General features: G+C 37.4%; 1 protein-coding gene across 3 annotated transcripts in view; it reads left to right on the top strand.

The window, feature by feature from the left end:
• The window catches only part of clstn2 (calsyntenin 2), a 416,881-nt gene that overhangs the window by 370,492 nt on the left and 33,183 nt on the right, over nucleotides 1-13,206 (top strand). For 2 of the 3 annotated variants that reach the window (XM_008106290.3, XM_062976556.1), the window contains exons 10-11: nucleotides 5,957-6,123; nucleotides 12,341-12,379. In XM_008106290.3, the coding sequence (XP_008104497.1) occupies nucleotides 5,957-6,123; nucleotides 12,341-12,379 (206 nt within the window). The remainder of the gene's footprint in view (nucleotides 1-5,956; nucleotides 6,124-12,340; nucleotides 12,380-13,206) is intronic. The other variant, XM_008106291.3, reaches the window with a different exon arrangement.

The raw sequence follows: 13,206 nt of genomic DNA on the forward strand, positions 1-13,206 counted from the left end.
AATTTGAGACTTTAACTCTTTTAGACTTTGCCTCTTATATCTCTTATTCATATTCTGATGTCTGAAGGAAAAAAGATAGATTATCAAATCATATATTTTGGTTACATTTGTTACTATTCTTGCTCATAATAAACTCAAAATAGCAACAAGGAAAAATAGAACATAATTGGATCAGATTAAAATCCTATCTATTCATGATTATGTTTATATAGTTACCTATGAATAGCTTACAGACATGAATACAATGGCATCCCTATCATCCCCAGCAATCAGTATAGAGAAATACATTATGGAGAGATCATGTTGCAGTGGCCAGCATTTTGGATGGAAGAGAAAGACACAAGTGGCTAAAGAAGCACTCTAAGGCTTTATTATAACAACTCCATTCAAGTAAAAAAAAAAAAAAACTCTCTAAGGATGCTAGGCTAACACAGAACTGAGCTAATGGCACAATTAGTAGAAATGAATAAAAGGATGGGAACAGAAGAAATGGAAATACCTGTAAAGGACTGTGGGTAATGGTAAACTATATCAATGCTGTAGTCTCTGAGATAAGTTCACTCCTTAAGTGCTGAGCCTTGTTGTGTTTCATATCTTACCTGATAAAGTTCTCTCACCAGCAGTGTATTCATTAATAAGATTTTTTTCTGAAATAAATTGGAAGGACAGCATGCAGTTCAATATTTTTCATACTGTCAGGATAACGAGAAGCATTAGTGAATACTATTACTCTAAAAGACACATGAACTGTTCTCATCAGTTCTTTCAAGGAGCACATGGTAAATAAGACTCAAAGAGAATTTGTAATAGAGATTATGTGCAGAGGACTGATGTTTGTTCTTGAAAATTATGCACTGATGGCACTGTGATCTAAAACCTAATTTGCTGACAGCAATTAAATATTCCTGTTTCCTCAAGCAGCTTGCATTAATTAAAAATAAATAATAGTGGGTAATGCATTTTAAAAGCTACAGCATATAGGTTACAGCCTATGTCACAGCATTTTCAGCTCAGTAAAATCTATATGATTAGTATCTGCTTTTTATGGTGATTCTGGTCTTCCTACTACCATAAAATTTGGGCTTCAGTTAATTTCAGGTTACTACTTCATCATGACCAGTGTAAACTAGGAAAAGTTACTTTTTGAATTATCCATGCTAGATGGGACTGTCTAGGAGTTGTAATCCAAAAAGTACTTTTCCCCTGAATTCCAGTATAAGGCAGTAGATACTGGGTCCGTCCATGTTTGTTCAAATTCTTAGTCACTGAATAACACTAAACAAGTGTCAAGTGATTGGGTTGTTGTGAGTGTTCTGGGCTATATGGCCATGTTCCAGAAGCATTCTCTCCTGACATTTTGCCCATATCTATAGCAGGCATCCTCAGAGGTTGTGAGGTATTATTATATTTATCTATGATGATAGAGTCACTATAGAGACTACCATTGAGGCCATAGTGTGGAAGGAAACAGGTTATGCTCAAAACAGACTGGAGCCATATGTCCCATTTGCAGTACTGTTGAATTGAAATTCACTCATTACAGTCAAATTTGTATTTTTCACCCAAATTGGAAACAAGTACAAGTTCAAGGCATCTATAATGAGGTACATGATTTATTTAAACTGCAATATTATCATATTTTGTATTCCATGTGCAAAACACAAGAGACTTATTCAGTTGTGTAAGTGTTAGTATCAATGCAAGTTACAGAAGTAATGATAGGGATTTTTGTAATTAAAAAAAGAAGTTAGAGTAGATCCATGATATACAGGAATACTAAGAAGCAAAAGTTTATGAGCCAATTTATCCTATGTAATCTTTTTTTAGTGATATGTACTAGCAGACTGATATATAATTGCATTAACCTATAACAGTATGCAGTGGTTATAAGAGAATCTATATCTACTAGGATGTGGGACACCGGATGTCAGTAGATACGAAACAGTACATGTTTTCCATCCAAGAAACTACATATTTTATCTGAAGCTTGGAGTACTTATCTTTCAAAATGATTTTCCTGTGAAGTTACTGAAATATATTAACCACTCTTTTGTATTAATTTTTTTAGTAGTAATCATAATGATTTGCTAATGTGATATCCATTAGTAGATACCTTTTAGTTATGATTCTCAGCAAATTGAAATCAATCAATACCTGGGGGGAAAAACAGAAGGTTATGAACCGACCATCAATCTGCCTTTCTTCCACTATTTACTCTGAACAAGAAGGGTGCAGATAGCTGTTTAGTTTTTTTGAAAAAAAAACCCACCCTGAAATGAATATATACAGAGCAATATTTCGATCTAATCCAATTGTTAAACCCACCTCCTATAAATATATTTAATCAATTGCTGAATTGTAAGTCAATATCTACATAAGAACTATTGGTCGGATGGATCTAATTCTACTTGGGACAAATGATATTTTAGACAGTTGTTAGATGTTTCAGAGGAAGATTTCCTCAAGGTTAATTTACATTAAATTCTGAAAACGTAAAAGGATTTGCCTGTATTCAAAGCAAAAGAATTTATACTGGAATGCCATAGAAATAAAAAGGAAGGGGAGGATAAAAAATGATTAATTGCTGTAGAAAATACTGATTAATGTGTGCAATACCAGCACATTGTCCAGATTGTAATATCCAGACTTGTGCAACAGAATAACTGAGAAAAAGTGAGATGATGATGATGATGATAACAACAAGAAGAATAACATTTACCTTTGATATATTCTATAGACTTCCTAAGAATGCAAGTCATTATATTTTTGCAAGGACTCTGGAGGCTCCTTCTACACTGCCATATAGTCTCACTAACTGGAATGCCTCAAAATAGCTCTGTAGGTTTGGGGCTCCCTGATCTCTGTTCTTGTCTGGGGAGAATGATATAATAGCACCTTCCTCTTGACATGTTTCTCCCTTTCACCCTCCATTCGTGCCTCTTCAAATTCCACAGCACTGTTGGTAACAGTTGACCAGCAGTTAGCCCGCTCAAGGGCCAGGGCTTCTTAGTTCTTGGTGTCTATGCCACAGTTATTAAGGTTGGCTTTAAGCCCATTTTTAGATCTCTTTTCCTGTCCACCAACATTCCATTTTCCATTCTTGAGCTGAGAGTAGAGTAACTGCTTTGGAAAACTGTAATCGGATATTCGGACAATGTGGCAGAGGATCGCAGAGGATCATCACCTTAGTGCCGGTTACCATTTACTTCTTCCAACACACTGACATTTGTCTGCCTGTCATCCAAAGAGATTTGCTGGATTTTTTGGAGGCAACTCTGATGGAATCATTTTAGAAATTGAGTGTGACATCTGTAGATGGTCCATGTGTTGCAGGTGTATAACAGGGATGGGAGGACAATAGCTTTGTAAACAAGCATTTTGGTACCCCTATGAATGTCCCAGTCCTCAAACATTCTCTGCTCCATTCGAGAAAATGCTGCACTCACAGAGCTGAGATGGTGTTGTATTTCAATGTCAGGGTTTACTTTTGTGGAGAGGTGGCAGCCAAGGTAACAGAAATGGTCAACATTTTCTAATGTTACACCATTAAGTTGTATTTCTGGCATTGCAGAAGTATTGGCTGGTGCCTGCTGAGAGAACACTTTGTTTTCTCGATGTTAAGTGAGAGGCCAAGCTTTTTGTATGCTTCTGTTTAGAGTGGCTTGTGAGTCTTCTTCTGAATGAGCACAGACTACATTATCATCAGCATATTGGAGTTCTACAACAATGTTGTTGTGACCTTGGTTTTGGCTTTCAGCCTGCTGAGGTTAAATAGCTTGCCATCAGTCCAATAGATGATTTCCACACCAGTGAGTAGCTTTCCATCAACAAGGTCCAGTAGACATTGTAACATGTACCATGTTGTCCTCCACCTATTCCACTGTTGAGGTCTTCAGGTTGTTCTTTGTCTGGATCCTCCCCCACAGCCCCTTTTGTGAGTACATGAGTCTGACGGTTATGCCCACAGGTTCATTGGAACACACAAGCCCCCTCACCAAGACAAGGTGGCAATCCATCCAGGGGGGCGGGGGGAGCAGTAAACAACCCTGAACCAGAATGCATCTCAGAATCACAGAAATGAAGAGCAAGCCAGAAGTTAATAGTAAAAAACATGAACAGAGCTTGGGGACAGGGTGATGTTTGAAAAACAAGAGGTAGAACCAAAGCAGCCATAATAGCTGAAGAACTACAATAAATCAGAGAATGGATCAGGATTTTATTTTGTTATGATGGAGAATGCTCAGGAGTGGCAAGCAGGCAATGGGTTTTGCCTTCTTGCCCATGCACTTTTTAATTCAACATTTGCTCAATTAATGAGATGAATAAATAATGTACAGCCTTGTTTCTCTAATTAACTTTTGTGTTGGGAGAGATGTTCCTAAATGATTTGTGCCTAATTGCTCATGGCACAACACAAGAACGTCATTTCATTTTTTTCTGATCATTTGGGGCAGAGGCTCATTGTTGTCATTACCACCACCACCACTATCCACCCCCTTCAAAGTAATTGGGTCAGGACAATAGTGATGGGGTCAATTAGGGCTAGAACTGTATTAATCATTAGACAAATCAATGATGTGCAGGCTTCTGTAGTGTGGTTTAATAGGCAGAGGTCATTGTGAGATAACTTCCTTTTTCTATTTCTGAATGAATCCCCAATGCCTGGCTGTATTCCTGTAGTTCTATGTCCTTCGTTGTTCCACTTGATTCACTGGGATTACGAAAGCAGCCCTAGTACAGACTGGGATAAGTAAATGCTTTAGCAGATATGGAATTTGTTGTACAATGTCAGGATTCAGAAAGAAGGGAGAATAGCACAATCACTATGTGAGTATAGATTCACACTGTGTAAGTGTGGTGCAGGTTCTTGGCCATTGTCTCTCATGCTGGGAGATGCAAAATAAAAAAAAAATGAACGAGGAACTAAATAAAATGTGTTCATCTTTAGAATTCCACAAGACGCTTCATTGGTTTTGCTATAAAAAAATAGCAGGGCTGTTGTTTTTTAAAGGCTGTTTTGTAAAATACCAGGCATATAGATAAATCAACATGTAATTGTTTCTGTAAATATAATTATAGTCTGTCTATCAAAGTTCAGTTCCCCTTAAAGATAAAACACCTTGATATCATAATATGAGAATTACTCTTTATTTGTTGTATGTTGATTTCTTTTCTTCTCATTCTATATTATTCCTGGAAATGACTTTTGATTTCATGCTGCCTCATTCTATGCATTACAAGTGGGTGTTTGTGTGTGTTTTTCTTGTAAATAAATGCTTAAGGGCGTGCTAATGGGTGAACTTGAAAAGTAATACAATGATAACAGGTTGTATTAGTAGGAAGGCTCAATGAGTATACGTACTACTTATGTTAAAACAATATGATTGATCTAGTACATGTAACAATTGTGAACAGACATAAAAATAAACAATGTTCACAGAATAATAGTCCTTTTGCAAATGTAATTGGTTATAAAATGAGCCAAGAACCCCTTACTCTTGCAGTCTATGTGTATATGGCATATATGACACAAATAATTTTATGATTAGACTTTATGTTTAGTCCCTTCTCCAAAGGATCTCATTGTGCAAATAGTCCAAACTCTGGAAAAACAAAAAAACAGAAAACCAAAACACTTGTAGTCCCAAGCATTATGGATAAGGGATACTCAACCTGTAGTAGAAAACACTTTTCTAACACATGCTATCAAACATATATTCACAACTAATTTATATGACTTTATAAGAGAGATTGTAATAATGTTAACAACAATAAAATCTTAAGCATAAAGGAAATGCTTAAGTGTAATAGCTAGTGCCTATAACTCAATTTCTGCTCATGTAACAAAAATAGCAGGTAGATTACCAACAGTTCCAAGCATTAAAGGCAATAGTGGCAATCATAGTTAAATCTGCATATTATCAATTTTGACATATGTTTCTTTTTTTTCTAATAGGAGGTGAAGTCACTAAGCCCAGATTTGCTCAGTATTTCCATGGCAGTCTTGCCAGCCTTACCATCCGGCCAGGAAAAATTGAAAGCCAGAAAGTGATATCCTGTTTGCAGGCCTGCAAGGAAGGTCTGGATATTAATTCCCTGGAGAGTCTTGGTCAAGGAATAAAGGTGCGAGATGAACTGACATAATCTTTGATAACACGTAAAACTGATTTATGAAGTATAGACCAGAAGACAAAGTACACATGCACTCCCTGGAGCCATCTATTTTTCCATAAAGTCATGCAAGAAAAAACAGAACAGAAAAGGAGCTGTGTGACAAGCAATATTTCATTTTTTTCCCTGCATAAACCTTCAGAAATCAGGTGTCATAGGTGTTTCACAACCTTTTGGCATTTCCAGTACTTCCTATCAGTAGGAGGTATGTGTACATCTCAAAATCTCAAGTTATCCAGGAGACAGAAATTCTGCAGTAGCCATTCAGTCTAAAGTTTACTTCTGAGTCTCCCCTTGCTTTTATAAAGAAAGGACAAAGCATCATTAAATTTTCCTGCACCCCAGTTGAGCAATATATTCATTTATTTTCTTACAGGTTTTCAAAAGCTCCCCTGAAATGCCAATGCAACCCTCAATCCCTAACATCCTCATCCTTGAAACAGGAAAATATCATCTGTTGTTTTAAAAATAAAATAAAGAATCACTAACAAAGTAAAGCAACTTAGGCAGATTTCCTCATGCTGCACAATATATGCACAAATGAGAACTACAAAGGTATCAGTAACAAACCCAGTGGTTGCTGGAGGGATGTCCTTCAAATTTATCTTCATTAATGTACTAAAATAGAGAGTGAGTAGGATAGTGATGTGAATGTTAGACTATGACTGCAGATACAGGGTTCAAAACAATACATGGCCAGAGACACCCTTTAAGTCAGGGGTCCCCAAAATAATGCCCATGGGCCGGATGCAGACCTCCAAGGTCATTTACCCAGCCCCTGCCCTAAACTTTAGACTTAGGGTCACTCTAAGTCATAAACAATTTAAAGGCACACAACAATAATCCTAATTAACTTGACTTCTCATCAGCCAAGAGGAGGCCCACACTTCCCATTGAAATACTGGTAAGTTTATGTTGGTTAAACTTGTTCTTGATTTTAAATGTTGTATTATTCTTTCATGGCTTTTTACACTACAAATTAGATATGTGCTGTGTGTGTAGGACTTCATTCATGTTTATTTCAAACTATAGTGCCCCCACCGCACCCCAGTGCTGGATTTAGGACAAATGAGGCCCTGTGCTGGTTAAGTTATGAGGCCACTTACTTGGCTTCTGAAGGAGATAGACCAGGTACGCCTACACTGCCTGCTGTGTGACACACTCCCATAGTCTATCGACTTTATCATTATGTCTGGAATCATTCCAAAACAATGTAGAATTGCACCAGATAAGCAAAATCCATCGTAATTTTTTTTGGCAGGAAGATGGGGGCCCCTGGCCAACAGGGCCCTGTGCTAAGCACAGTGGTAAATCTGGCCCTGCCCCCCCCTTCCCACCTGAGGGACCATGAACTGGTCCTCTATTTAAAATGTTTGAGGACCTCTGCTCTAAGTGATCTTGGGCAAATCGCTCCCTATCATAGAAAAACAGTGTTGCACCTCCTCTGAATCTTACTAGGATTTAAAAAGGTAAAGGTTTCCCCTGACATTAAGTCCAGTCATGTCTGACTCTGGGGGTTGGTGCTCAACTCCATTTCTAAGGCGAAGAGCTGGCGTTGTCTGAAGACATCTCCAAGGTCATGTGGCTGGCATGACTGCATGGAGTGCCGTTACCTTTCCGCCGGAGCAGTACCTATTGATCTACTCACATTGGCATGTTTTCGAACTGCTAGGTTGGCAGAAGCTGGAGCAACAGCGGGTGCTCACTCCGCTCCTGGGATTTGAACCTGGGACCTTTCGGTCTGCAAGTTCAGCAGCTCAGTGCTTTAACACACTTCGCCACCGGGGCTTAGAATCACCATAAATCAAACAATTTGAAGGCACACAGCAACCAGAGTACTACAATAATCCATTCCCTTAGGCATAATGAAGACTCACAAATTATCATAAACATTCTACTCCTTAAAATACTACAAGGTCCTTAATTTTTTTTGTTGCAACATCTGTCTGCCTGCCTTTAAAACCCTTTTGAATACATTCTGCCGAATTCTAGATATCATTTGTGGTTAACTTCTGCACATTGGAACAGCAGTCCCAGCCAGGGAAATGCTAGCCTGCTTTTGATGGGATTTAGCTCAGCCTCAGCTGTGGGCAAGTTGCCTTTTACAGCATTTGAGGGTCTGTGGTCCCAATTACACTGACCAAAAGTGTGTTTTTTCCTTTCTTGAAGCCAGCTTGAATATCTGGCATTATTTGCTCCAAACATGATAAAAGGTCTCTGTTGCAGAGTATTACTTTTTTGCATGGAAAATTAATATATGATATACTTAGAAATGAACTATTATACTTGCAGATTAATAATTCCCGGTATAACAGAATTTTGCATAGGATAGCTATTAGAAATATTTTTGATAGTCTCTTTTACATTATAACAGTGCACACTCTTAATAGTTTCTTAGAGATTTTTCTCTCCAAGTGAAGTATTAACAGAGACCATACACAAAAAGAGATATAACAGCTAATGTCACATTTCTTCAACCTAATTTACTTCACTTCATAAAGAAGCCTGACTGTGAGAAAATATGCAAAAATACATATGTTATTTATTTAAATCCTTCTGCCCTTGCTGAACTCATGATCGATAGAAACACAGCTTTTACGCGACTACTGCTTTGTTTGAAGCTGACAATTCTTTGAAGCCTTCTTGAAGAATGCCAAAATTTCTTGTCTTCAGTTTTGCCTCCAGCAGCTGATCTAGTATGGAGAAGCGGCTGTCTCAGGGAACTAGCTGTGGGTGGGGAAATGAATCCAAGAATTTAATTTTTCAGCTTCAGAACACTTTCAATCTCCGATCTGCAAGCTGGCATGGTGCAACTTTCTTCTTTCATTTTTACCTTTTTAGTTATTTTAAGAGTCAGTGTGACAGCAGGAGGCAAAAATGAAAAAAAAAACTGTCAGAGAAGGTTCTCATGCAGTGTTTCCTAGTTGGCATAACAGTAACATGTCCTGATAAAAGAACCACAGTTGGCCCTAGAATTGAACAAGGCATTTGCAATGACAGATCGTGCCTGGCTTTCAAAAGCATTTGTACATAAATTGTATTCATGCATAAAAAAGCATAGTGGCCATGCGTACATGGGGACTTTTTCAGTGAAAAGATAAAATTAAGAAAACAGGCTTGGCCATCAAATATTCAGATTGCTTGCCTTAAAGTTGCACTCATTCAACAAATATTCTGTTGTAATGTTGTCAATTCAATAGCAAGAACATAAAAATACTTCTAAAACTACTTTTGCATTTGTCTTCTGTTTTTAAAAAAATATATACATGGAGTTGACCTAAAAGTGTATACAAATCATAGAATAACAGAATCTTTGAGACAGAAGAGACCCCAAGGATCCCAGTCAGGAATATACATCTAATTCACTCCTCAAAGAGGCTCATCCAACCATTTTTAAATATTTCAAAGAAGAAGAGTCCAACACAGTCCAATGCAGTCTATTTTGCTGTCAAACAGTTTTTGCAGCAAAGAGGCATTCCTAAAATTTAGCTGGAATCCACTGGTTTGCTTTCTAATGTCCAGAGCAGCAGAAGCAAGCTTGCTCCATCATCTATAAGACATCCTTTCAGATATTTAAAGATGGTAATTGTGTTATGTCTTAGTCTTCCCTTTTCCAAGGTAAAAGTATACAGTTCCTGAAGGTATTCCTCAAAAGACTTGGGCTTCAAACCTTTGACTAACCTGGTGACGCTCCACTGGAAAATGCTTGTAACTCTATCACCACCACCACCCGCCCCGTCTGACTTAGTCATCACACAATTCATTTCTGAATAAGTACTGGCTCTTTAATGATCTGCTTTTGAACCTTTCTTGGTATCAACATTTTGATACCAATGTTGGTAGGAAGGCTTAAAACTTTGTGGAATAGGGAGACAGTAAACTTAAGGGCAGGAGTTCATCAAGTGCTGTTGATAATAGCTGAAGTGTTATAGAAAGACCTCAGCAAATAGTAGAATCCAGTAAAACAAATGTGATATAATAGGCATCACTGAAACCTTCTGGTATCATTGGGGGAGTCTACCTTAGATCTCTAAGCCAGTCTGAAATCAGATGACACCTTGCTGGAAAAGGTAATCAAATATTCAGAATGCACACACACTCTAGTAATAGGAGATTTCAACTATTTTGATATTTTTGGAAGTCAACCTCAACAAATAATATAAGATCTAAGAAATTCTCAATTCCTTTTCATTGTCCAAAAGCGAAGTAACAACAAGGGGCCCAGCTATTTTTGATCTGATCCTAACCAAGAGTGATAACCTAGTTAATGGCATGAAAGTAGCAGAATCTTCAGGCGAGAGTGACCATATTCTCCTAAAGTGTGTTGTACCACAGAAAAGGAAAGCCAAGTGTCAAATACACATTCTAGACTTTTAGAAAACTGATTTCACATGAAATTTTGAAAGATACTGGATCAGATCCTAAAAGAGACTGGAGTTCACTATACATGGGAATTTTTAAAAAGTGACATATTGAAGGCATAATTGGGAGATATCTAAAGAAACCAGGATGGATGACTAAAGAACTTTCAGCTAAACTAAGATTTAGAAAGGAATGTACAAGAAATGAAAAAAGGTAAAATTGCCAAAGAGGAATTCAAATACCCAGAAAGAACATTACATCTACACTGTGTGTAGAAAATGGTGAGATGCTAATTTGTTGTTTATTTGTTCAGTCGTTTCCGACTTTGTGACTTCATGGACCAGCCTATGCCAGAGCTTCCTGTCAGCCATTGCCACCCCCAGCTCCTTCAAGGTCAAGTCAGTCACTTCTAGGATACCATTCATCCAATTTGCCCTTGGTCGGCCCCTCTTCCTTTTTCCTTCCTTTTCCCCCAGCATCATTATCTTCTCCAGGCTTTTCTGTCTTCTCATTATGCTAATGTGGACAGTGAAAAGGCAGGTTTGCTGGACTGCTAAGAGACTCAACCTATCTCTTGCATGGTGTCCTCTTTGTGAAAAAGCCATGTCACTGGTGAAGCCATGTGATGATGTGTAATCTTATTATCCCATGTCTAGTCTTGTTATCCATGCCCTTCAACAGAAGGGAGTGAAGAAATAACCAATTCATTTTCCATGGTACATTGTGATATATCTAAAGCAGTATCTTGCAGTTTCATGGGTTCCAACATGGAGCCTCTTCTATATAAGGTATTTTCATCCCTCTTGAATAATCTTTTCAAGCTTTCTGCTCTTCTCAAAAGAATCCTAACACAATCTAACACCACATACCTCTTTCTCTGAATTTCTTTGAATTTTCTCTGAAAATTCATCCATAGGATGCTTCAAGGTGACTTTCATGCCTTCAGAAAGATGAACTGTTGACTTTATAAATGCTGATTGAGGGCACACCTATGCTGACTCATTGTCTCAAAAGGGGTGTGTGTGAATAAGTCTTCTGGTCGATACACAACACATGGAGCTGATTAGGATTAATGCAAACTAAGGCTGCTTAACATAACTATCAGTATTTTCTCACATGATAGTTGCCATCACATAATAGTCACAGCCTTCCTTTTGAGGTCCCAGTTCTTGTCTTTTGTGATTTTCCTCACATAATAGTTGCACCTGTAGTTCACAAACATGACTATTATGTAAGGGGACAACACCCACCCAATTGCCTCTTATCTCTGGGCTACGGAGGGTTGCCTTGGCAGCTGAAGGAGGCCAAATAGCTCTCATCAGAAGGGTGGGTGAAGGCTCACTTGCCTGCACAACTCTCCCTTCTGAGTTCTGGAGGGCTTCTCTGGATTACCTGGCCAGTGAAAATTAGACCTAATTTCTAATCCAACTCAATAAGATTCGTTTCCTTTTCATTGTTACTATAAGGAAGACCAGTTTAACAAGCTTGTACCTCTCTTCCTTACCCAAATAATATATTCTGACTTATGCATACAGCATGATGAAGTAATAGAATCTGTAGATAATAGAATGTGCAGCAATGCTTAAGAGTCCATGTGGGTAATACAATTTTAATACCCTCCTGAAAAAAACTTCCTTATTGTCTAGATAGTTTGCAATGTATGCAGGTTTTTCTGTGATCATTAAGTTGCTTTGCACACAAGTGAATCACAATATGTGACACTTTCCTATGTTCATAAAATCCAGAGGCTGTATAGTCCATTCCACAATTTTAGAACTCTACTAACCCATTCTTTTCTTTTCTTTAGCAATGTATGGGTGTTTGCCCTCACACAAATAGGACTAAGGTGTGTAGACTTTACATTGATCTGCATGTAAACAACCCCCCACCCGCTTCCAATGCCTATATATATCTGGTTAATATTCAGTCCAAACTGTGAAAAGTTTTAACAGGTGAATATGTTTCACAAAATATAACAGCAGACACATGTTGCACTCCCAGAAATTTGGAATGGCATAAGCTTATTTGATCTCCAGACCACATCCCCATATGTACAGAATTATCTACTAGAATTGATAACAGTGAAGTTTTCAGCAGTAGTTTGATAGTTGCTATAAGGCTATAAGGAAATCTAACATAGATTTAAAAACTAATATCGTATATTTAAAAATAAAAATAGGAGGGAAACACACAATATAAAAATATAAGATGGGAAAATTGTTTAAAGAGTAACATCAAACAAACAACTCCTAGGTGCTATCTAGAAAGTAAATGACTTCATTTATTCTTACAAAAAATAATGATTGATGTCCAAAGGGATTTTGCAACTGAAATTTCAATGAATTTTGTGCATTTTCTATAACTTTTTATATTTCAGGACCTTTTGAAAAAAATGTTTGTGAAAGAAAAATGGTTTTACAGAAAAGCAATACTTTTGACAGAAGACACTAGTGTTTCTACAAATAATCTTTTTGCACTATAAAGTCACTCAATGCAAACAGTCTTGTGATGTCTGTTTTCTTCTTAAGAATGAGAAAATTGTTGTAATTGTTTAAATTCCTATTGGTACTATAAACAAATCTATATAGATGAGATGACTACCATTTATCTTCAAATAAACACCTTTGTGCTCTTTCAAGTCATGGGAAATAATGTTGAACCTATTGATTAATT

The sequence above is a fragment of the Anolis carolinensis genome, chromosome 3, assembly GCF_035594765.1.
Source record: "Anolis carolinensis isolate JA03-04 chromosome 3, rAnoCar3.1.pri, whole genome shotgun sequence".
NCBI lineage: Eukaryota > Metazoa > Chordata > Lepidosauria > Squamata > Dactyloidae > Anolis > Anolis carolinensis.